This window comes from Herpailurus yagouaroundi, unplaced genomic scaffold, assembly GCF_014898765.1.
Source record: "Herpailurus yagouaroundi ecotype Mexico unplaced genomic scaffold, PumYag 67700, whole genome shotgun sequence".
Lineage (NCBI taxonomy): Eukaryota > Metazoa > Chordata > Mammalia > Carnivora > Felidae > Herpailurus > Herpailurus yagouaroundi.
Window position 1 is genome coordinate 5,468,166 of NW_024420499.1, and position 24,468 is coordinate 5,492,633.

Consider the following 24,468-nt stretch of genomic DNA (forward strand, 5'->3'; position numbering starts at 1 on the left):
TTTTTTTTTTTTTTTTTTTTTTGGTCTTTTAATTTTTGATTCAGAGACATTCTTCATGTATCCTAGATATAAACCTTTGGTCAGATATATGTTTTACACTATTTTTTCTAAGTCTGTGGCTTATTTGTTTTCTTAGTGGCATTTCTTGATGAGCAAAATTTTCAATTTTGAAGAAGTTCAGTTTATTATTTTATTTTATTGCCCAGAAATCCTTGCCTATTCCAAGAGTCTAGATTTAGGACGATGACCCATCTTGAATTACTTTTTTGTGTATGGACTGAGAAAATGATCAAGGTTCATTGCTTTTCCATAGAGATATCCAATGTTCCTTAACAACTGCTTTAAAAAAGCTTTCCTTTCTCCATTGCGTTAACTTTTCAATTTGGTAAAAATTAACTGACTATATATGTGTAGGTATATTTTTGGACTCTCTACTCTGTTATATTAACTCATTAATGTACTCTACTGCCAATATCACACTACTTAATTACCAGAACTCTAGAGTAAGTCCTAAAGTCAAGTGGTGTAAACTCCTCCAACTTGTTCTTTTTCAAGATTGTTTGGATAGTGTAGTTCATTTTAATTTTCAATAAATGCTAGAATCAGCTTCTATTACTTAAGCAAAACCTTCTGGAACTTTTGATAGGAAGTGTATGAATCTGTAAATCAACTTAGGAATGATGGACATCTTAACAATATTGAATTTTCCAGTCCATTAACGTGGTATAGATCTTCATTTATTTACATTTTCTTTAATTTTTCTCATCAGTGTTTTGATGTTTTCACACTGTATTGAGTAGAAATGATGAAGAAAGACATCCATGCCTTGGTCTTTGCCCGAGAGGAAAATGATTTAATGTTTTACTCTTGGGTTTGATGTTACCTGAAGGTTTTTTCACCCATGTCCCTATTTCTGATTTTCTGTGAAAATTTTTTTTAATCATGAAGATTTTAAAAAAATCTTTATTTTTAGATTTCAAGAGTTTGACTATGATGGGTATACGTGTAGTTTTCTTTGTGTTTAATCTGTTTAGGGTTCACTGAGCTTCTTAGATGTTTAAGTTGATTTTCAAATGGCAGGAGTTTGAGTGTGATGTTCCTAGGTTGTATTTCTTCTGTTTGGGGTTCAATGAAGATATTCTTGGATATTTAAATGGAAGTCTTTCAACAAATTCAAGAAATTTGGGGCTACTATTTCTTTTTTCTTTTCTTTTTCATTCTCTCTTGTATCCATCTGAAACTGAAGTTACGTATGTGCTAGGCTGCTTGATATTATCACACAGATCCCTGCGACTCTATTCATTTTATCCCCAATCCTTTTTTCTCTGTTTTTCAGATTAGTGTATTTTTGATTGATCTCTCTTCAAGTTTATTGACTTTTCTGTCATCTCCTAAGCCAATCTAGTGAATTTTTTTAACCTCAGTTATTATATTTTCCAGCTATAGAATTTCCATTTGATTCATATTTATAGTTTCTGTTTCTCTGTGATGTTCCCTATCTGTATATTTATTTTGCATATGTTGTCTTTTAAGTCCTCAACTATTTTTGTAATATCTGCTTTAAAGTTTTTTTATGCTAGTTGCAACATCTCTATCATCTCAGGGTTGATTTCTACTGATTGCTTTTATTTTTTTGAGTATAGGTCACATTTCCCTGCTTCTTTGCATATCTAAGACTTGTTGGTTGATTGCTGAATATAATGAATGATATATTTTAGAAACTTTGGATTCTGTTATATTGCTCTGAAGAATGATTTTTTTTTTTTTTTTTGCAGGCAGTTATCTTGGCTAGACTCAGTTTTCAACTTCTTCTCCCATGTGGTATGCAGTAACTAAAATCTCTGGTCCATACTTGCAGGTTCAGTTGTTGCCTTTTTATAGGGTCCCTGGGACTTTCCCTAAGCATGCAAAGATTAACATTCAGCCAAAGATTTGGGAAGATTAAAAAAAAAAAACTTGCATTGAAGTAGAGTTGACATACAATATTATATTAATTTTAGGTGTACAACATAAAGATTCACAATTATATACTTTATTAAATGCTCACAATGATAAATGTAGTTTTGAATAAATTTTATATGTGTATTTTGGGATTGAACTTGCTCTACAGCACATCACCTTCCAGGTATTCTTCCCTGACTTTCTAGGTGTCCTGTTGGCTCAAAACTTTGCCTTCTTACACCTCAAACCTGCCAGGATGCAGTTTCTGCCCTTAACTCATGTGCAGTTTGAGGTGCATGTAAAATCATAAAAACAAAACAAAACAAAACAAACACAAATGCAAACACAATTTTACCTATTTTAGTGTGCTTTTCAGGTTTAATTTTACCTCCATTTATGCTCTTGTTCACTCTCTACTGCTTTCATGGTTTTAAAAATACTGTTCCATATTTTATCAGGTTTTTCTTGTCTATGAATTATTTAAAGACATGTTCCATTGTCTTCTGTCTTCCATTGTTGCTGTCTCTTCAAATATCTAGTAATTTTTTTTTTATTATGTGGGTAGATATTTTATATAAAGACACTGTAGAGGCTCCAGGAAATATGTTCTACCAATGAGGGTTTTTTCTTTTCATCTGTTAGGTGGGTAGGGTGAGGGAGTAATCACATTAATTTAATCAGAGACTGAGCTGAATCAAAGGTGTGTTGTAGTTTTAATTAGACTCAATACACCTCTAGTCCTGTTATGTTTCCCAAGCCTGTCCCTTGAAAAGCCTGCAGAGCTCTGTATTCTTCACTTTGAAAGATTAGTATGTTCAGACTATGCTTTGTATCCTTTGGTCTTTACTCTTTGGCCTCTACCCTTACCCCATGATGCTTCTACGTTTGGCAAATATCTTGAGGAAAACACCAGCCATGTGTTTGTGGCAACTTTGTGTCTTAAATATTAGGAGACTAAAGGAGGTTTCAGCCCACCTTATAGAAGCTTCCTAGTCTTCTATATAGCCTCCAAACTCAGAATATATACTGTGTGTGCGGGGGAGCCAGCTCACATTTAGGTCTCCTGAAGTTTATTAATTGTCATGCCAGTACTCCACAATTGCTGAAACTTTGCTGATTTTCTTTTTCTCAGAAAAACCCTTCTGGTAGGCTAAACCTGATCTTCAGCCTGTGTTAAGGATTAGCAAATGTCCCCAAGGAAGAAAATGGCTGGCAGCAGTCTCCTTATCTCAGAAGGGCTCCTGCCCCCCCCCCCCCAATTTTAGGTCCTATTTTTTTTTTTTTTTGCTTCTACATATCCTCATGGTCTTTTAAAATATGATATTTTTGCAATTTATCTGGATTTTTAATGTTATGGTATCAGGAATGGTAGTCTGACATGACTTACTACATCCTACATGGTATAGAAGTCCCTCTAATTGCTATTAATATAAAGAAAAAGCTATTTAAAATGGTCTATTAGATCCTCCATGGTCTGGTTCTGCCTTGCCTCTTCATCCTTATCTCATACCACAATATTTCCCTTGTCCTCTCTGTGTCAGCCACACTGACTTTTTTTCAGTCCCTGGATTGATATGCTCTTAGCACAGAGCCTTTTCACATGCTATTTCAGTCTCTGGAACACTTTTCTCTCTTTTCTTTGTCTGGTTAATTCCACTGATCTTTTAACTCCCAACTCAATTGTCACTTCCCAGGAACCCTCCCTCAACCTCTCTGATTAGTCAAAGCCCCAATTATGCACACTTACATTATGTATCTCCCCTTTATAGGACTTGTCAGAGTTGCACATTTACATTTATTCATGTAACTATTTAATTAAGAGGTCAGGGGCCATATAATATTTTGTTCACCATTTGTCACCATCCCTAAGCTGGCTAACTCAGTGCCTAACATATAATAAGGTACTCAACACATGCTTTTTAAATTAATAAAGTGTTACCAGCAGGAAACATAGCATCAGAAATCTACTAATACCTGGTTAATATGTTCTACACAACCATTGACCTCTAGGTGGTAAAGAGTGAATAGGTTGGTACAAGGGTAGGAGGTCTTGAACAATAGCTCTCTACATCAAAACAAAACAAAATGAAATAGAGGAAACAGACATAAGCAGCCATTTAGTCCATGGAGGTAGAAAACCTTATTGCCAAAACATGTAGCAATGGCTGATATAGCAATGGCAGGTACTGATGTGGTATTGCAGCTGCAGTGCAAGTAGGAATTATGCTGATGTTACTATGTCCCAGAAACATTTTCAAGCAGTTAAAGCTATCTTTAAGACCACTTAAGCTAATGCTTGACTCAGGACCAGTTTTTTTCTGGTGATTGAATGCTTAAAGTTTTTATGTAGGTGCAGTACTAACAAACATCTTGGGAGACAGGACAATTGGAGTCTTGAACATTTGATGGCAACCACTTAGGGACATATTATTGAAGGGGTGAGGTACATGATTGCCCAGGAAATGTTGAGACGACCATCTTGCTAAAAAAAAAAAAAAAAAAAAGGTGTTCCAAAGATTCTTTGCTTCCTTGGGCTGTCCAGAATATCAGTAGGACATGACTGCATGTAAGTATCTACCTGGTTCCTATGTGGGCTCTTCTCTATTGGTTGTAGCTGAGGACATATGACTGTAAAGATCTAGGGAAAACCCAGGCCTGAACTTTTTCCATGCTAAGGCTCCTAGTGTAAAGCTAGATGCTGTGACAAATAGACCCCCAAATATTTAATGTCTCAAACATAGAAGAAGTTTAATTCTCATCCAAATAACAGTACAATGCAGGTGTTCTTTGTTGGCAGGTGACTTCTTTCCAATATAGGGATTTGGGGACCCATATCATAAGATATGACCATCTTATGCCTCTGTCTTCTTCTAGGACACTGCCATCATCTGCATTCATCTATACAAGTGAAAAATAACATGAAAGGCATATATTTACTTCTTAAAAGCCTTAGCCTAGAAATGGCACATGTCACTTCCTCTTACATTTCACTCCTTAGAATTCAGTCATATGGCTACAGTTAGCTCCAGGGGAGGCTATAAAATGTGGACTAGATGTTTTTTGAATAAGAAAAGGAAATATTTGTGTTGAATAGCTGGCAGACATAGACACTTTGTATTCTGTCTTCTAAAAGAGGTTTAGAACCTATAGTATTGGCTGCTTGCTCCATAAGAGATGGTACAATAAAACTTTAATAGAAAGTGCCCACTTTACTAGTGTGGGCTGAATTTCCATGTCTGTCTTAGCTGGTTTAAGCTGCATTTGTACTAAATGACTTGTCATGGGTGCCAGGCTTTTATGCTTAAAAGGCACCTTTAATGGTTAATAGCTGCCAGTTCCACTAGGGATAATTTAACCTCAGCTTACATCACCCTGTTGGAGAAGTAGACTCATATTCTAAGCCAGTGTACTCCATCTCAATAAATGTCCCACTGTAGTCTCAATGCTCAACATAGAATAATTTGTGATTTAATCCTTTTCCTTATTTCCCACATGAAATGTAGGTACAATTTGTGAAATATATTTAGAATATATATATCTTTGTATATCTGTGTAAACATATTAATAGGGTAAGTTTCTATTATTAATAATTTATTGATGGTCAAATTCATCAGCTACTTTTCTGTCTTCATCTTCATTTGACTTCTCTAGTATTGATAACATTTTCCTGAAATTCTTTCTGTCATTTACCTCAGTTTCCTGAAACTCTTTCTGTGGTGTTCATAATATTGTTCTAAACAGTCTTTTATCCACTTCCCTGGCCTTATTTCTAAGTCTATGTAGGATGTTCTTCCTTTTACCATTTTTTAAATGTTGATATTTTCCTGTTCTCTTTTTGTTCTGTAGGCTTTCCTTGGGCTATCTTAGCCACTCCCATTAATTTCATATACCATGCTTTGCATGTTTACAGTTCCTGAGTTTATTTATCCATCTAGATCAGACTTCTTTCCTGAGCTCCAAACCCTGAATATCCAACTGTCTTTGGAATAGTTCCACCTTGATGTCCCACAGGCACCTCATTCTTAACAATTCCCAAGCTGAATTAATTGGCCTTCCTCATCACCAAAATTTTGTTTTTTCATCTATTTTAGGTCAGATTCTCTAAAAGTTGGGCCTGAGAGGAGATTCTTGTTCAGATTACTCATTGCTTCAAGAGAAAGGGAGTGAGGGAAGCAGCATAGGGCAGAAGTAATAGTTCAGCAAGTATGTGATCTCAGCTGGAGACTAGCTTCAGTGTGATCTCATGGGGAAAATGCTGGAGTGCAAGTTATATCAGGAGTCCCACCTTGAGGCCAGGGAGTTGGACTTTTGTACCATTCCCAGGGAGTCAATCATTGGCTAAGGTCTGTGGGTGGGACAAAACCTTTAAGGTAAGTTGGCTTCCATTTGGCTTGGACCCTAGGACAATTTTCCTGAGAATGGAACAGCTGTGAGTTATCAGCCAACATTCACAGCAGCTGAGTGATGCACAGTAAAGGGGAAATGGGTGGGACACCAACATATCCATTACTACACCATCCCTGAGTCCCCTATATCAATATATAGAACTGCTATCTGCCCAGGAATCCAGGTAGAAATCTGGAAGTGATCATGGAGCCCTTTTCCCTCTCATCCCCTTTAAATAGTAAGAATAGTAGATAGCAATTATTGAGTGCCCATAATATAAATTTCAAATACCGTATCAAGGTTGTCAAAGACCCATGGAATGTGGTTCCTGTCTCTCTCTCTCCAGTCTTTTGTCTCATATTCTTTCCCTTACACTCTGTTCTGGCCACCCTAAACCTGTTTCAATTTCCTCAACATAACATGCTTCTACTCTCAGCCCCTCCCACCCTGTCACCTTCATCTGGTCAACCCGTATTTGTCCTTCCTGGCAGTCAAGACATTACCTCCTCACGGAAGGCTTCTCTGATCCTTCAGGCTGAATTAACATCTGAGCTCCCCCAGCATGCCATGCAACCTTCCATAAGAATACATTTCACAGTAAAATACAGCTGTCAGCTTATTTTTCTATCTCCCCTCTTTGAATGTGAGCTCTTTTCATTTTGTGTATCTCTGCATCTCTAGCATGTATGTAGTCCAGTGCCTTGGACATGTGGGCACACACTGAATGCTTTTTGCATTAGTGAAAAAATTAATGATGCAAAGGGAAAATGTGGTAAAAATTCTAGATGTTTCTTCTGAAACAAGTTTTATAGAGTTTGGCCTGATGTTTATGTAGGCTATTTATTTTAATAGACACTGGAGAGATGAATATCCACAAATAGACAATCTGTTATTGTATTAAACTTCTTTAGTTCTTCTGGCTCACTGAGCTCCATTCCAGAGTCCTCAACGAATCAGGAAGAAGGCCACAGACCTAATATTCATGTAGAATATGCTAAGATAGATCTCTCTCTAAAATCTCCCTCTGACCATTGCATTAATTTTCTATCACTGCCTATGATACTGTATATATATATATATATATACTACATATATATAATATATTTATAATATATATATATATTGTTTTCATCCTTATTTCTAGCACACAGCTCCTAAAACATTTGGAATTCCCTAAGTGAGGAGAATGGTAAAGGTGTATTTTATTATGTTAACGAGATGTTTGGAGTACATCTAAGGATGGTAGCTGGTTGCCAGGGGAACCAACCACGTGATTAGAAGGTTGAAGCTTTCAGTCCCACCCCCTTGACAATTGGGGAAGGGAGAGGGGCTGAAGGTTGAATGAATCATGAATGGCCCATGATTTAATCAATCATGTCTATGTAATGAAGCCTTCATAAAAACTTCAAGGGACAGGGTTTGGAGAGCTACTAGGTTGGTGAACATGTGCAGATTTGGGGAGAGTGACACATGCTTGGAGAGGGCATGAAAGTTCCACACCTTTCCCCTATACCTTGCCCTATGCATCTCTTCCATCTAGCTGTTCCTGAATTATATCCTTTTATAATAAACTGGTAACCTAGTAAGTAAAATGCTTCTGTGAATTTTGCGAATCACTCTAGCAAATTATTGGAACCTCCAATCTATTCCTGGTTTGTCAGAAGCCCAGGTGACCTGGATTTGTCACTGGTGTCTGAAGTGTGTGTGTATGGGAGCAATCTTGTAGAACTGAACCCTTAGCTTGTGGTATCTGATGCTATCTCCAGGCAGGTATTGTCAAAATTGAATTATAGGACACCCAGCTGGTGTTGAATAATTGCTTGGTTATGTGGGAAGCCCCTTTCCCCAACAGACACAGTGGAATTGGCGAGCAGAACCTTTATGGCCATACCAAAATAGCACAGACTTAGTGGCTTAATACAACACCCATTTATTATCTCAGTGTTCTGTAGATCAGAAGTCTATGTGTACTCAGCTGGGTGCCCCACTTAGTATCACACAAGGCTGAAGTTAAGGTATCAGTCACGCTGGACCTTTATTTGGAGTCTCTGGGGGTAAATCACTTCTAGGCTCAGTCAGATTGTCAGCAGAATTTAGTTCTGTACAGTTGTAAGACTGAAGTCCCTATTTCCTTGCTGGGTGTCAGCTGAGAGCTGTCTGCAGCTTCCAGAGGCTGCCCATATTACCTGACTTGTAGCCTCCTTCCTCCATTTTCAAAGTCAACAATGGAGTGTTGAGTCCTCACACTTGGAATCTCTCTGACTCTTGCTCCTCCCTCCTCTTCTGGTTTGAAGGACTCATATAATCAGATTAGGCCTACTTTTTGCAATATAACATAACAATCACAGGACTAAAATCAGAGATTGGAGATAATGGGGGCCAAAATTCAGCTTATCACAGCAACCATTCATAGGAAGAATGAAGAGAAGGGTATGTGCTCTAAACTCTAGTCCCCAGTTGTGACAGGACAGTTGTGACTTTTCTCTCTCCCTCTGTTTCCAGATGAAGGACCTACGTCATGAAAATATTAACCCTTTATTGGGCTTCTTCTATGATTCAGGAATGTTTGCCATTGTGACAGAATTCTGTTCCAGAAGGAGCCTAGAAGACATATTGACAAATCAGGATGTGAAACTTGACTGGATGTTTAAATCATCACTTCTGTTGGATCTCATCAAGGTTAATGGAAAGACTGAGGAAATTTTGGATTTTCTCTAGAGATTAGAATTTAAATGTTTTTGGGATGTTTTATTTTCCTTGGGTCATTGTGATGATCTCACTCTTCCACCTTCCTACCCATGGTCTGCCCCCATCCCTTCTCGTAGTCCCTTTGTCCATATCTATTATAAGGTACTGATATAGAAAAGGTTTACTCTTCCCACCCCTGTTCCTCAATTTGAGGGCCAGATTTGTCTTTACTTCCTGTTGCCATTGAGCACTCTTTGCCTTAAGCAATACTTTCTTCCATCCTGTTTCTCTGCGTTCTGGATGTGGAAAAGTACTCATTCCCAGATCCTTTGGTGCTGCTTAGCTTCATCTCCTGGTTCGCCTTCTAAAAGGTGCTTCAGTCTAGAAGTAGGTGACAGGTCTTTACATACCATTGGTGTAAATATAAAACTCAGCATGACCAGAAAGCCAAAAGACCATAGGGTCTATTGGGCAGCAACTCCATTCTCTGAGGCAAGGACTATTGACAGCTAAGGGGGTTCATGGATGGGTCTATGTATTGGCTTTAGTGCAGTCCTTGAACTCCTTGGAATAATATGCAAATTTTATCTACATGCATTTTTATGGAGCTGAACTGCTTAATCAATGATTTGTTGAGCTTCCTGCATATTGACCAGTCTTGACCTTTCTATTGTGGCCTAACCTTTTTCAAGGTAGTTTTACAGACATTATCGCATTCCAATTGTCCATAAAATAAATGTGATTAGCCTCCTTTTACGGAGGTTCAGAGAAGCTAAATGAGGTATACTTTGTTATATAGTGTCTGCCATACATAGTAAGTGCTCAATAAATATTTATCAGCCAACTATTAAGTGGCAGAGCTGATAATAGAATCCAAATCTCCTGATTTCAATTCTAGTACTCTTTCCACTCATCCTATAAGCAAGGTCCCGTGAGTTAAGGGAGAATCTTCTAAATGATGGTCCTCTCAGGCCCATGATAAATGAAAGCCAAGCATTAGACAACCCTGGGGGAAATCTCACCCACTGCAGACTTGGCTTGGAAGTACTGGGGACTGCAGATTTTCTGAGGGCACAGGATGTAAAGCATACAAATACAAAGGAGTGTCAGGCCACAAAATAGAGCAACGTACTTAAAAGGGCTCAGCATAAACAGTTTTGAGATGATTGCACTAGAATATGAATTGCATTTATATGTGAATGAATAAACCCATCTGATAGAGTCCTGGTGGATTACATTTGAATGTCATATAAAGTTGCCCAGCAAGCTGCAAAGATCAGCAGTATTCAGCTTTCATGTTATATTTTTAATTACAAAAATACCGTATTAAATGAAATTTAAAATCACATGATATAAATATATATGGGAATACATTGACATTTACTCAAGCCTCTTTCACATCTTCCCCCAAAGTTAACCACTGATGACAATTTGATGATTAACCTTGCAATTCATTTCATGTGTATTTACATACATTATAGATTTGGTTGTTTTTAAAAATATATGCTGTCACATAGTTTTGCATCTTAGTATTTTTCACTTACTTTATGGCTTAGAGATGATTCCCTGTTCGTACATACGGATCTATTTTATTGCTGTTAACTGCTGGAGAATATTCCACAGTTGGGATGCACCACAATTTGGACAGTTCCTTCTTGATACATATTTACTATAGTTTTAATGATATAATATTATAAAGCAGAGCTGCCTTGAGCATTCTGGTGTATGTCTCCTTGTGCAGATGTACAAGCATTTCTTTAGAGGAGAAGCAGAATCCTTAGGTCACAGGGTATGCATGCTTTCAATTTTGATACCTGTTGCCAAATTGCCCACCAAAAAGGTGAACCAATTTTCATTCCTGCCAATGGTGGATGAAAGTTGGGCTAGACCTTTTGGGGGGAAATCAGAATCTTTCAATTCTTGGAAATTATGTATGCATGGATCTATCCTATGTTTGAAATGTCAATAAATCTCCCAATAACAGACACTTCTCTATACATACAAGATACATTTATTCATCAAAGCATAAAATTTTAGAGCTGGAAGGGACCTGGAAATAATTCTTGTCAAAATTTTGCTTTGCCTGCATATAAGAAAAAAGGGCTGAATTCTTGACTATAATAGCTCATACCATTAACAAGCTCAGACACTGGCTTCTAAAAGCACAAAATAGTTAAATTAGTTACTAAATAAATCCTGTTTGTATCATCTGCAGGGCATGAAGTACTTACACCACAGAGAGTTTGCTCATGGGAGGCTGAAGTCTCGGAACTGTGTGGTTGATGGGCGTTTTGTACTAAAAGTGACAGATTATGGCTTTAATGATATCTTGGAAACACTAAGACTCTCCCAAGAGGAACCTTCTGCAGAAGGTAAGCAATGTATTATGCCCTTCTGATGCATACAAGGTAACTCCAAAATTCAAATGAGAATACGCACTGAATTAAAGCCTCAGGCCGATTCAACTACCCACTTTTGTTGAAAATTCAGCCTCATTTCCAAGCCAAAGGAGTCGAATGAAGTCTGCAGGCTGTAATCTCAGCACAGCCTACCCTTCAGAACAAAGCCAGTGCAATAATGTTGAGTTCCTGCTGTGGCAGGATTAAGCGGTATTGTTTGGAGACCCCAGGAGTCTCTGGAGGAACTTGCTGAGCTATAGGCACACAGTAGGTACTCAATAAATACCTGTCAAGTTGAATGGAAGGTAATTTGGTAGCTGGACCCCCACGAAGCACATGCTGGAATGGGATGTCACTAGAGCCTACCCTCACTGTCTCAGTCTGAGAGAAAGAAGCAAGGAGAGGGCTCCTAACAAGTAAATACTCTGTGGGTTGTGTGGGATGGCTTCAGACAGAAGTATGGCCTTCTAGTAAATAAGTAGGCATGCCTGTAAACTCCCGTTTTATGTTTTTGTCTTCTGTTTAGGGCCCCGGTGGCAGCACCAAACAATGCCTGTAGGGGTCATAACAGATCAAAGAAAAAGGAGAAATCGGAGATGGGGAATTGGGAGTGGGTGAGTGAAAAATAGGAGGGAATTTACTGATGGAAGAGAAGAGGGAAGAAAGAGAAAGAGTAGAGAAGGAGAGAATGAACTGAGTTAAATACATATAGGAAACTTGGGCATTAAAGGTTTTGACCAGCACTGCAAGGGTGAAGAAGAGAGTGACATAAAAACACAGAGAAACCGACAACCCCAAAAAGGCAGACAGAGGGACATATCAAGATTACAACATATACTCATATTCTTAAGAGTCTGTGGCATTGGAACTTTTCACACTGCAGACTTTACTACATAAGAGAAACGAAAACTGAAAGACACAGGGAGGACACATGCATACAGACAGACAGACAGCTCAGCCATCAGTGGCATCATCTTCGTGCTCTATAAAACTTATGGAATACTGAACTTTAGGGAGGCATCTAGTCCAACTTTCTCATTTTACAGATGAGATCACTGAGACTCAAGGTTTGCCCAAGTCCTGCAGCTACTTAGCAGCAGTGCCAGGAATTCAATTCAGGTTTTTGGAAGACTGGCCCCTACATCTAGCTAAATTATGGCTTATAATAACATTTTCCTTTCTCTGCCCATCCATACTTTGGAGGACTTGAAGCTCCTGGTAATCACAGTAAAAACCATGTGATATTCTCTCTTTCTCTCTCCGCCCCCCACCCCCTTTCTGTGGACCTGTTCTTGTTGCCAACTTAGTCTTATGGTTATTGTTTGGCTAATTCCAATTTGAAATCTTGAATAGTTGCCTGGTGTTAATGCTGAGGATGTTGAGGACAACGGCTGCAGATTGGCAAGTACTTAGCTTCCTGTCACTGTGAGTCATCTATAAAAGATAAAACACAATGACCAGCCACCCAGAGTTCCACTTAATTCACAGGTTGGCAACTTGCAAACTTAAGAAGCTCTGGTATTAGAGTGGGGAAAAGATAGTGCGTGTGTGTGTGTGTGTGTGTGTGTGTGTGTGTATGGATCCGGTCTGTCTCTTGCTGTCTCTCCCTCTTACTGCTTCATTTCACTCTCCAAATTGCAATGGCAGTCTGGATGCTCAAATCCACTCTTCACGCACTGCAGCCAGAGGGGAGTTTTCTCAACTGCAAATCTGATCATGTTACAGCTGTGCCAAAACTCACTGAATGGCTTCCCATTGCTCCTAGGATAAAGTTCAAATTCCTTTACATGGCTTATGAGCCCTGTGTGGTTTGGGCCTTGTGGACCTCTCGTGCTTAATCACTCCCTCTCCACATCTGTGCTCTAGCAGTACTGAGCTCCTTCCAGTTTTTTACCCCAGGCTCTCTCTTACTTGCAGGTCTTCACACATGCTGTGCCCATTCCTTGGGATACTCTTCCCTTCCCAGTCTGTTATACACTCTTCTGAGTTTGGCTAAATTCTACTCTTTCTTCAGGGCTTAACTTTAATACCACTGATTTAAGAGACTTTCCATGACCCCCTTTGCTCAGCTAAGCTCCTCTCTTTATGATCCTTAGGGCTTTAAACTTTGTTGTATTTTTACATTAAACATTTAAAAATGTTTATTTATTTTTTGAGAGGGAGAGAGACAGAACGCAAGCAGGGGAGGAGCAAAGAGAGAGGGAGACACTGAATCTGAAGCAGGCTCCAGGCTCTGAGCTGTCAGTATAGACTCCATCGTGGGGCTCCAACTTGTGAACCGTGAGATCATGACCTGAACCGAAGTCAGATGCTTAACCCTGAACCAAGCAGGTGCCCCTGAACTTTGTTGTAATACCATACTTTAAAAACATGTTTTAAAAATGTTTATTCATTTCTGAGAGACACAGCATGAGCGGGGAAGGGGCAGAGAGAGGGAGACACAGAATCTGAAACAGGCTCCAGGCTCTGAGCTGTCAGCACAGAGCCCAACACGGGGCTCGAACTCACAAACTGTGAGATCCTGACCTGAGCCAAAGTCGGACGCTCAACTGACTGAGCCACCCAGGCGCTCCAGTTGTAATATCATACTTTGTTGATATGGCATGCTGTCTTCTCTCCCTTCCCAACCTATAAGCTCTGCAAAGGCAAGAAACAGGCTTGCCTCCCTCAGTGCCTTTCACAGCATCTGGCAAAACAAATGTTTGTTGAATCAGTGAATTGATCGAATAAAATGAAATAATGAACCTTACTGCTTCCCTCTTAGATGACAGGGCTAATAGAATCTTATAATTAGGAGGCCCTTGCAAATCATCTGGCTCAACTTCCATTTTACAGATGGGGAAGCTGAGGTTTGGTAAGGTGACCAAGCTAAGATTGTGAACCCCTGTCTCTTGACTTTCAGCTCTACTTTCTTTTGCACTTCACCACGCTGGCTCTCCACAGTTGATTTTTATCACCATAGCAAGGCTCAGAGTTAGTACTGGCATCAGCAGATACAAAACAAGCCAAAGTAATTTTTCTAGTTTTCCTGAGAGTTCAAGTCTAATGGCAGGTAGTGGCTCTTACTTGGCTCTGGAGTGCGGATGGGGAAATGGGGGTAGGTTGTAAGTGTATTCATTACTGTCCACTTTCAATTATGTAAGTATAGTGCAGATAAAGCCTCATTTTAGCCATTAACAACATACATGTAAGTGCTCTTTGAAAATACTATTTGGTAATGATTGTATTTAATCACCTCGCTTTTTACCAGAGAGTTTCGCCCTCTTTTCCCTTCTTGTGCTTTTAAATGTGCAGGAGAGAGGGTAACAGAAGAAGCAGCTGCGTTTTTCTTGCTCCAAGATACACCCCCCCTCGCCCCTCCAAACCATATCAGAAATGTATTCCTGAAATCCCACAGTCAGAAATGTATTCTTTTCACCAAAGTAATGTTCAATCTTTTGGTTATTTGCAAATACAAATCCTCCTAGATAAGAAGATATAATGGCAAAATCATTATAGTAAAAATATCAGAGAATGTCATGAGGGTGGGAGAATGTAGGGGTGTGGGACAAAGGCTGGAGACATCTGGGAGACAAAGGGAGAAAGTGAGTACATGATTGGGGGTGAGGCTAGAATTCCCTGTTCCACCATTTTGATCAGGATTGGCTCAAAATAGGAATTTCCAGGGCGAGTTTCTCTTTCCCAAGTTTCACTAACAAATCAAAATAACCTCTGACCTTTCCATCCTCCGGCCTGCTTCCCATGGGCTAGTCCTGTGGGATCCCTTCTCAATACCCCAAATTTATAGAGATGAAAAGTTAGCCAGCACTTCCCCCTGCACTCACCCTCACCCTCAGCAGACACTCTTCTCCAGACTGCCTTCCTGGACTTCAACCCCTTGTTTACTCCAAACATCTCCCCTCCAAGGAGCTCATGAATCCCATCCTCAGCCCAGTCACTACCTTCATTATAGCCTTCCTGTGTATCTGGTTCCCTGTCCTGCTGCTGCTGCCCCCATCCCCCATCCCCCATTCTGGTCCCCTTGCCCTCGCCTCTGGCTCTTACTGTAATAACTTCCTAGCTGGTCTCCCTGACTCCAGCCTCTCTCCTTCTTCAATCCAGTTTGTGCAGGTTGCCAGATTAATCTTCCAAACACAGCTTTCATCAAATCCCTTTCCAGCTCCCGCACCCCTACTGCCTTTTGTATTCACTCCAAATGCCTTCATTTGGCTCTCAGGGCCTCTCACCTTCTGCCCTCATTCTTCCAGCCACTCTCCCTCCCCCACTTCATCAAGCCCATTTCTCATTTCTCATTATTCCTTAACAGAGCCCTTCTCTTCAGCCAAGCTAATCTGCTTACCACCACCCCCATCTGCAATTTGCTCCTTTCTACTTCTCGTTCTTTTGCACGTACTGTTCTTTCTCCCTGCAAAGCCCTTACCCTCTCAGCTCTAGGAAACTGCATCCTTGACCTTTTGAACAAACTCCTTCAAGATTTAACTTTTTCCAGGAAGCCTTCCTGGATTAATTTGACCAGCTGTTTTCTCTTTTTCTAGTTTGAACTTCATGGAATTGCCAATATTCAACCATTTTTGACCCACAGAAATGGCAATTTCATATGATTCAAAGTAAAAGGCTGCCTCCAACTTTTGACTAGTCCATTTATATTATTAATGTGTATTTCTTTCTACATTACTTAAGTGGCCCTGCCGTGTATTGCAGTCAGGGGTTCACAGGTCTGTCTTGCCCACTGGTCTGTGAATTCTACGAGGGCAGAGGCAAGGTCAAATTCATCTCTGGCACCATCCCTGTACCTAGCATAGTGCCTCGTACATAGTAGACCCTCAATAAATAGTTGTAGAACTGACTTGAAGGGACTGTTGCACCTTTTTGCTCTGAGGAATAGAGGGAGCCTGGAGATCCTCTAATCCTCTTAGAGAAGACCTGGAGAAAGCAACTTGTGAATCCCTGAGCTCCAACACAATCAAATTACCAGGCACATATAGATCTCAGCAAACAGCAAATCCATGGCAACTAGAGTGGTTGTGCACTTGCCTTTCCCTGGCAGCCTGCCAATTGCTACTTGCAGGTTCAAGAGAGCAAGAAAGAAAGTGCCAGATAGTTTTGCTACTTTGAGCTTCTCTGCCCTTCCCCACACCTCTGCTGTGTCTGCCTGCATGGTCCTGGAGTGGGGAGAGTAGTATGCTTTCTCTGTGCGTAATTTCTTAGATTCATAGATCTGGACCCTGGGGGGCACTAGCATGCCATTCTATCTAATAAAAATATAAAGCAGTCAATAAAACAGCACCCTTGGAACCCTTGAGGGCATTGCAGATGCTGTCAGTTAATCCTTCCTGCATTTATTACACAATGCTTTCTTTTCAGAGTTGCTATGGACGGCCCCTGAACTGTTGAGAGCTCCAAAGGGCAGCCGGTTAGGTTCTTTTGCAGGAGATGTCTATAGCTTTGCCATCATCATGCAAGAAGTGATGGTCCGGGGCACCCCATTCTGCATGGTGGATCTGCCTGCCAAAGGTAAGCAGGAGGTGAGAAAAGGGCACTGGGGGCCACCATGACCCAGATCATCAGCCTAACCCAGGCTGTTATAATTTGCCACAAGAGTGAACACTCTTATCTGTCTGTGCTAACTGCCTGCTAGTCTGCAAATAACTCGAGTTGTGTACGGGTGGGACTTGGAGCCAAACAGATTTAGGCATTTGGAAGAAATTCCATAACCCAAGAAGCTGGCTTTTCCCAAACTGTGATGCAAGCCAAGGACCCACAGGACCTATGTTGGTCCTTTTTTTTTCTTTCTTTTTAGGAGCCTCCTCTACTTTGAGACACTCCATGCCAGGTATTTCAGTACCCCTCATGATGCTGGTGAATGGCAAGGTCCTTCCATATTTTCATACCATAGGCTTTCATCCTCATCTTTCATGAAAATGTTTGACTACCAGGCACAATCCATCAATGAATGGTAAAATCAGTGGGCAAAAGTTTGAGGGGAAACAGGATATTTGCATATTCTAAGAGTGTAAACCCTCTAGATACTTACTAATTACAGGTGGAAAAATAATACGTTTACTAACAGAGGATCCTGCAGACACTACCTTAACCAAGTGATCAAGGCATGTTAACCTCATGTACCCCTTGAAGTGATACACCAAGAAGGGCACAATATCACCCTTGTGGAATTTTTGCAAAAAATGCATAACCTGAATCTAACCATGAGAAAACATAAGACACACCCCCTAAGTGAGAGACATTCTGCAAAATAACTGTCCAATACTCATCAAAAGTCATGAAACACAGTGACAGAATAAGGAACCATCATGGATTGAAGGAGACTGAGACACAATAATTAACTGCAGATTGGGATCTTGAATTGGATTCAAGATTGTGGGATAGAGAAGGGATATTAGGAATAAAATCGATGAAATTCAAATAAAGACTAGAACAGTAGTATTAGTATTGTACCAAATGTTCATTTCCTTTGTACTATGGTTATATAAGCTATTAACATTAGGGAAGCTGAGTGAAGGGTATACAGGGAATTATTATACTACTTTTACAACTTTCCTGGAAGTCTAAATTCATTTCAAGATAAAAATTAAAAAATGCAAATAAAACAAAACAAAGAAACCCCAAGTACTTAACTATCCTTTGCCCTACTCAGAGTCCCATATCATTCCTCTACTCAAAACTCTCTAAGTGTTTCCCATCATTTGTCAAATGAAGCCCAGATTCCTCACATGACATACAAGGCTCTTCATAATCTGGCCCCTAGCCACGTATCTAAGCTTGTCTTCTGTCACCCCCTGCACACCAGCGAAACCACATGACTGGATGCACCTTGGTCTCTTATCTTTGTGCCTTCAAGAGTGCTGTTCACAGTTCCTGGAATGCCCTCACCTCCCCACTTTGCATCATCCAATTTTTACCATCTGCCCTGGAAAACCTTTTATAACTTCTTTCGTGTGGGCAAGGTGCCCCCTCTGTGCATCCCTGTGTATATGTCTGCTAGAAGGCTTATATTGTTGGTCATTGTTTATTTCCTCAATTGGACTATTAAGTCCTGAAGGGTATGAATTATGCTGAACCTCAGCAGAGAGGTAACCCATTCAACTCAGTGGTATTCTGGTAAAAGGATAAGGACTCCGTTTACCAGAGAGCAGATGAGGGCAGTCACACCCCAAGGGATTGGTTCACATGGAATCTATTACACTGAGGGCAGGGTGCTGCAGTAGAGAAACTATTCTTGGTATAGGCCAACCTGGGCTAAAGGAGCAGAAGTGTGATGAGACAAGGCACTGAGAAGTCAGAGGCAACAGCTGAAATTCTTTCATAGAAACAAGGGGACACTTACTATGGTATGAAGCAACACTGTTGGAGTGTTATAGCCAATGTAAGGGTGGGGAGGGCACACTGGTGGGGCAAGCAAGGTTTGGTTCATGATAAGAATATTGGAGTTGGGGGTGTTGGGAGGTGTTTAGGGATAAGAAATGAGCTCAAGAGATAGGGCTTGGATTTTACCCTCTGCGTTATGAGAAGTCGTGAAAGGGTTTTAAGCAAGAAAGTGACATGGCCAGATTCGTGTTTTAAGAATGTTTGGCAGAAGGCTAGGCTGGTCCAGTTTGAGTGTGGGTTGCTGAGGACATTGGAGGCTAACTATTTTCTCCTACTTACAGGGAGTTCTCTCAGTCTCCCTGATCTAGATCTTTGCTCACTAATGGTTTTTGGGTCTTGAACAGGGAGTTTTGGAACTCCTACTTGAAGTCTGAGGCATTTGGAAGCAAGACTGCCTGGGGTCAAATTCAAATTCTGTTACTTACTAGCCTTGTGACTTTGAGCAATTTACTTTCTTTCTGTCCCTCATTTTCTCCTTCTGTAAAATAAAAATAAGGATTCCTACCTCATCTGTTTGTAGTCAGAATCTAATGAAAGAATGCATTCAGTGTGGTTAGTCCATAGTCTGATACGTAGTAAATTTTCCACTGAAAGTGAAGTTTAAGGACAAGCAGTCAGGAGGATCCAGATGAGGTCTTGAACTATTGACTGGAGTTCTTAATCCTCTTTCCCTAGGGGCCAGGCAGGGCTCACAGCATGGATCTGGGCTGGGCCTGGGCCTTCAGGGAGGGCTAAGTCAGTCTACTGTGGAGACTGAAAAGTTTAGATGATTTGGTGGTCAGTGAAGGGAGCCAGATCATTGGAGGTGTGTAGTGTTAGAATCAATGTCAGATAGGCCACATCTAAAACCTAGTAGAAGCAGGATAAAGCTGTACCTAAATTATACTAATAGCCCACCTGATTATTTTCTTGTCCCCTCATCAATTGAATGACACATCCTCTGCTCAGATACAATTTATATTCAAGCCACCTAAGGAGAAAGCAAAGGAGATGGCTTTCTGTTATTTTTCCTGATTAACCCCTTTCTTGGCTAAAACTATGATCTTTGCCAAATCCTAGTGCTTTTTCTACGATTTCTAAGACCTTTTGTTCTTGTTTCTGGACAGAAATCATAGACAGACTTAAGAAGCCTCCTCCTGTGTACAGACCAGTTGTTCCTCCTGAGTATGCCCCAGCAGAATGTCTCCAGCTAATGAAGCAGTGCTGGGCTGAAGCTGCAGAACAGCGACCAACTTTTGATGAAATATTTAATCAGGTAAGTACTCTCTGAATCTTAGCATTGCCCAGAAGTCATCCCAAAGCTGGCCTACCCAAAAGTAAGTATTTGGGTTCTCATCATATTGTGAAAGGAATCTCTTGCAAGAGAGAAAATCACTCCTCTTGGGGAAGTAGCATGGGGTGGCTAGTCGGAGGCTTTTGATCCTGGAGCATTCCTAGCCCATCCTCCAAGAGAGCAATGGTTGGTTTTAATGTTCTTTGGTATATGAACCTCTGTTCCAGACCATCCACAATCTGACCTAACCAACCTTTCAGAAATAAAATTGAACCACTGGGCATTTGCAAGGCAATGGCATTGAGACTGTTAAAAGATGGGTATCATGGAAGAGATGTGGACCTTCATAGAGCTATGTTTGCTTTGGAGATCCCAGAGAACTCTGCTGAGTATACCATTTAAGTGATGCCAGATGGTTTTGGAGGGTCAGGAAAGATAAATGGTGTTTGAAAGTGTGCTCATGATGGAAGAAAGTGCAAATGGGGAGTAGTAAAGCCTTTTTAGGTTCCTAGGGAACTCCTTGAGGCAATAGAGTGCACGGAAAATAACTTCTCTCCTTAAGATATTGAATTTCTAAAGAGTTTGATTCTTTCCCTATAGTTGGGGATGAAAAAGGGGAAATGAGGTAAGGACAGAGAGAGCCCTGCTAAGGGAGCTAAAGTGCAGTTCCTATGTAGGAACATGCTGCTTAGGGCTTTGTTGAAACTACAGGATACCGAAACTGAGGGTGCTTTCTGTGAGTGCTGTGTCAGCTCTGGTGGAGAAGCTTTTGAGCCTGGCTGGAGTACAGCACTGAGATGCTTTGTGAGTGGCAGGTATCTGAGGCAGAAAAAAGAAAGAGTTGGATGGAAAGCCTGAGGGGCCCTGCATATGAAGTCATCCATGTCCTCAGCTAACAATGCCTCCATTAGCCTGGCTGGGTTTCTTGAGGACACTCAAACATGTATTCAATAGTATGGAAAAGGCAAAGGACCATGAAGGTCACATTTCTGAAAACTTACCATGAGGCAGGAGAAAAGCATTTGCTCTTGTGTTGATGCTACAGATGTTATTTCAGAAGTAGCAGAGAAGCTGGTGATAGACAGAAGGAGTGCACATCATACGGCCTTCAAACAAGACATTGGTGGGACTGCCTTTACTGAAATGCTTCGGTACTGAAAGACAAGGATAGCCTGCCAACTTCCTGCAGCTAATAAAACTTAAATGGAAAGAGGAAGAGAGGGAGGCTCCCTGGGTTAGGCAATGGGGGGGTGGTTAAACAATTCAACTGGCTACTGAGATTACCTGTAGGACTTTGGTAGACATGTAGATGTGGACCAGGCTCAGAAAGGGACTCCTAGTATCAGCGTTGGGACACTGAGTGCTAAGGGGAGCATGTGTGGCCCAGCTGCATAAAAAGGGTTCATTGGGATAGGTTCCTAGACGTCTGCTCAGCAAAACTACCACCAGTCTTTTATTGTAAACACAGCCTTGTGCATGCTGACCACATCAGCAAGGAGGGGCTACACTCTTGTGATTCCAATGCTATGCCGCTCTCCCTGTCTCTGTAGATGGACAGAGTCTCAGGAGGGCTCATGAAAAAGCTGCGGCATGCACCCACCTCTAAAGGATCAGGGCATAGAATGGCTCGAGACCAGTTGAATTTCTACATGACCCTGACTGACATGAAGGGCAGGTGGTAGGGCACATCATTATTCCTGGACCCCATGGTAAGAAATAGGGGTAGATTTTACCATGTAGCTCTTGGGTCATATTTAAGAGGTCAAGGAACCTCCCTCTGTCCAAGAACTGATAACACAGTGGCATTAGAAGTAAGGATGATTTCATAGGCTGATTATCTAGAAGGGTAAAACTGTGCTTCCTTCTCTCTTTCCTCTTATCCCACTCACAAATGGCCAGAGCTCAAGACCAGATCCTATTGTCTTTGAAGTGGCTACTATTCATGTGACAGCATCTGGGAACTGAAGAATCCTTCCCAGAACACCTTTGCTCAGATTTCAAAGAACCAGAAGGGTAGGGGAAGAAGCGCTCAGGGGAAAAGAGTCTTGTGAATGGGCCAGGTAACAATGAAGTTGAGTGGTGACTTTTCCTACTTATACCTAGGTTTACTTCTCATGCCCTGGCATTTTGGAGGAAGGGATTTTTGATAAGGTGTCCTAGCCATCATCTCTGAGTTTGTGGGTTAAGAATTCCCTGGCTCCTTTTTCTGTTTTACCTCCAGTTTAAAACTTTCAATAAAGGGAAGAAGACCAATATCATTGATTCCATGCTTCGGATGTTGGAACAATATTCTAGCAACTTGGAAGATTTGATCCGGGAACGGACTGAAGAGCTGGAAATTGAAAAACAGAAAACGGAAAAGCTTCTAACACAGATGCTACCACCGTATGTGTGAACACCTGAGGAGTGTGAATCCTTGTAACAGTGTGTTCTATTAAAAATAGAAAAAAAATTACCCATCAACTAACTGCTCCCTCCCCCTGTCCTGTACCCTCTTTACTCCCAGTAGGTTTGAGTCACACCTTCAAATCAAAGATGAATTGGAAACCAAGGGAGAAGAGCACACTTCCTAATTTCCCACTACCTGTGGATCATGCTGGTCATTTAAGTTTTTGGTGCTTCAGTTTTTCTATGTGTCACTTCATGACTTTGCCTAGAAGTTGACCAATTAAAAGGAGGCAGTTCTTTGAGCTCCTAGAAGAAAGTAGCAGTGTTGTTCTTCTAGGTTTTTTCTTCCTTAGTTCAAAGCCTTATCTGTTGATACAGTTTCCAAAATTTCCAAGGCACCTTATCATGTCATAAGGTAATCTTCTAGGAGACAATAGGGGAAACTAGTCTCATGCAAAGCAGCCACCTAGGAACATTCCCCGAGTGAAGGGACAGCTGAGGAAGAAGGATAGCTTGCTGAAAAAACTCCACAAAAACACAGACAAAGGCTGTCTGTTCAGTGCTGTATTCCAGCATCTGGAACAGTGCCTGGCACATCATAAACACTCAATATATATTTATAGAATAAATTAAATAATTAATGTTTTCATCCAGATGACATCTACTTACTCATCATTTACTTGGCAGTGATTTTTGAAGAAACTGTGCTCTAGCAGATGTGTGTGTGACATGCAGGGAGGCCTATATTCTCTGAGGAATAGTTGTGTCTGCTTTTCAGGTCAGTTGCTGAATCCCTCAAAAAGGGCTGCACGGTTGAACCTGAGGGCTTTGACTTGGTCACCTTGTACTTCAGTGACATTGTGGGCTTCACCACCATTTCTGCCATGAGTGAGCCCATTGAGGTGGTGGATCTTCTCAATGACCTGTACACACTCTTTGATGCCATCATTGGCAGTCATGATGTCTACAAGGTAAGTTACTTAGCAGAGACATATATATTCTAGAGAGAAAATTTTTGTATGAGGCTTATTGGTATGCATTCCAAAACTAAAAGGTAGGATTTTACTGAATGTGGTTAGTTAGGAAGTAAAATTTAAATAGTATACCACTTCCATTGGTACCTTATTAGAAATGAAGGCCGGATAGACTGCATACAATTTCACACTTTACAAAGTAACAGTATGAACCCAGCAAGAGATTGCTAGTTAGATTTCCTTTGAGCTGTTTTCTAGAACTGAGACTAAGAAGAGCAAAAAAGGCTTATTGTGTTTCAGTGGCTAAGTAACCACACTGTAGGCACTATCATGCTAGGTACTGAAGGGGAAGGGGAAGAAGCATTGATGTTTTGCCCCTAGTTGATGACTGCTACAGAGTTCCTCTTGGTAAAGCTTGTGTAGATCTAATACATGCTGCTAAAATTTGGTTTCCTCCCTTAGGTAATGTTTTTATACAGGGGGGAACTCTGGCATTACATATGTCAAAGAACTATTAGACCTGAGGCTCTTTGGGGTTGCTACTGGGTAACCAAGAGCCTATTTAGTAGTCTGAGGTCTAGGGAAGTCATTAATTGTGAGGTTGCAAACACCTGCCCCCACCTTCCCCCCCCCCCCCCCCGCCCCTCCAGCTGTCAATTTCCACTCTTCCTATCAAGGTTGCAGAAGATGAGCAGAGAACAGATGACTACATTCACTCATTTCAGGTGCCATGCTTCCTTACCCTTGATTTTATGTGTTGTCTTTATTGAGGCAGAAAATGACTAAAAATCTTACAGCTGTGCAATGCCATTTCCATGTTGTCTGCAACATGGATACTTGTCTTATTGATGGAAAAATATGCCCCAGGCATCCCAAACTTCAGACAGCTCCTCTGTCCCAGGAACCAAGGTAGAGCTGTGGAATGAGTACCTCCATTCATTGGATCCTTCACATTAGTCTGAAATGTTCCAACTCTCAAATCACACACAGGGCAGTTTATCCCAGATTAGGCAGGGCCCTTTCAGGTCAGGTA

At 40.8% G+C, this 24,468-nt stretch overlaps 1 protein-coding gene across 3 annotated transcripts in view; it reads left to right on the forward strand.

Moving 5' to 3' along the window:
• The window catches only part of GUCY2F (guanylate cyclase 2F, retinal), a 112,016-nt gene that overhangs the window by 59,643 nt on the left and 27,905 nt on the right, over positions 1-24,468 (forward strand). For all 3 annotated transcript variants that reach the window (XM_040468371.1, XM_040468372.1, XM_040468370.1), the window contains exons 9-14: positions 8,830-9,006; positions 11,231-11,387; positions 16,779-16,928; positions 19,907-20,055; positions 22,295-22,458; positions 23,240-23,432. In XM_040468371.1, coding sequence (XP_040324305.1) covers positions 8,830-9,006; positions 11,231-11,387; positions 16,779-16,928; positions 19,907-20,055; positions 22,295-22,458; positions 23,240-23,432 — 990 coding nt within the window. The remainder of the gene's footprint in view (positions 1-8,829; positions 9,007-11,230; positions 11,388-16,778; positions 16,929-19,906; positions 20,056-22,294; positions 22,459-23,239; positions 23,433-24,468) is intronic.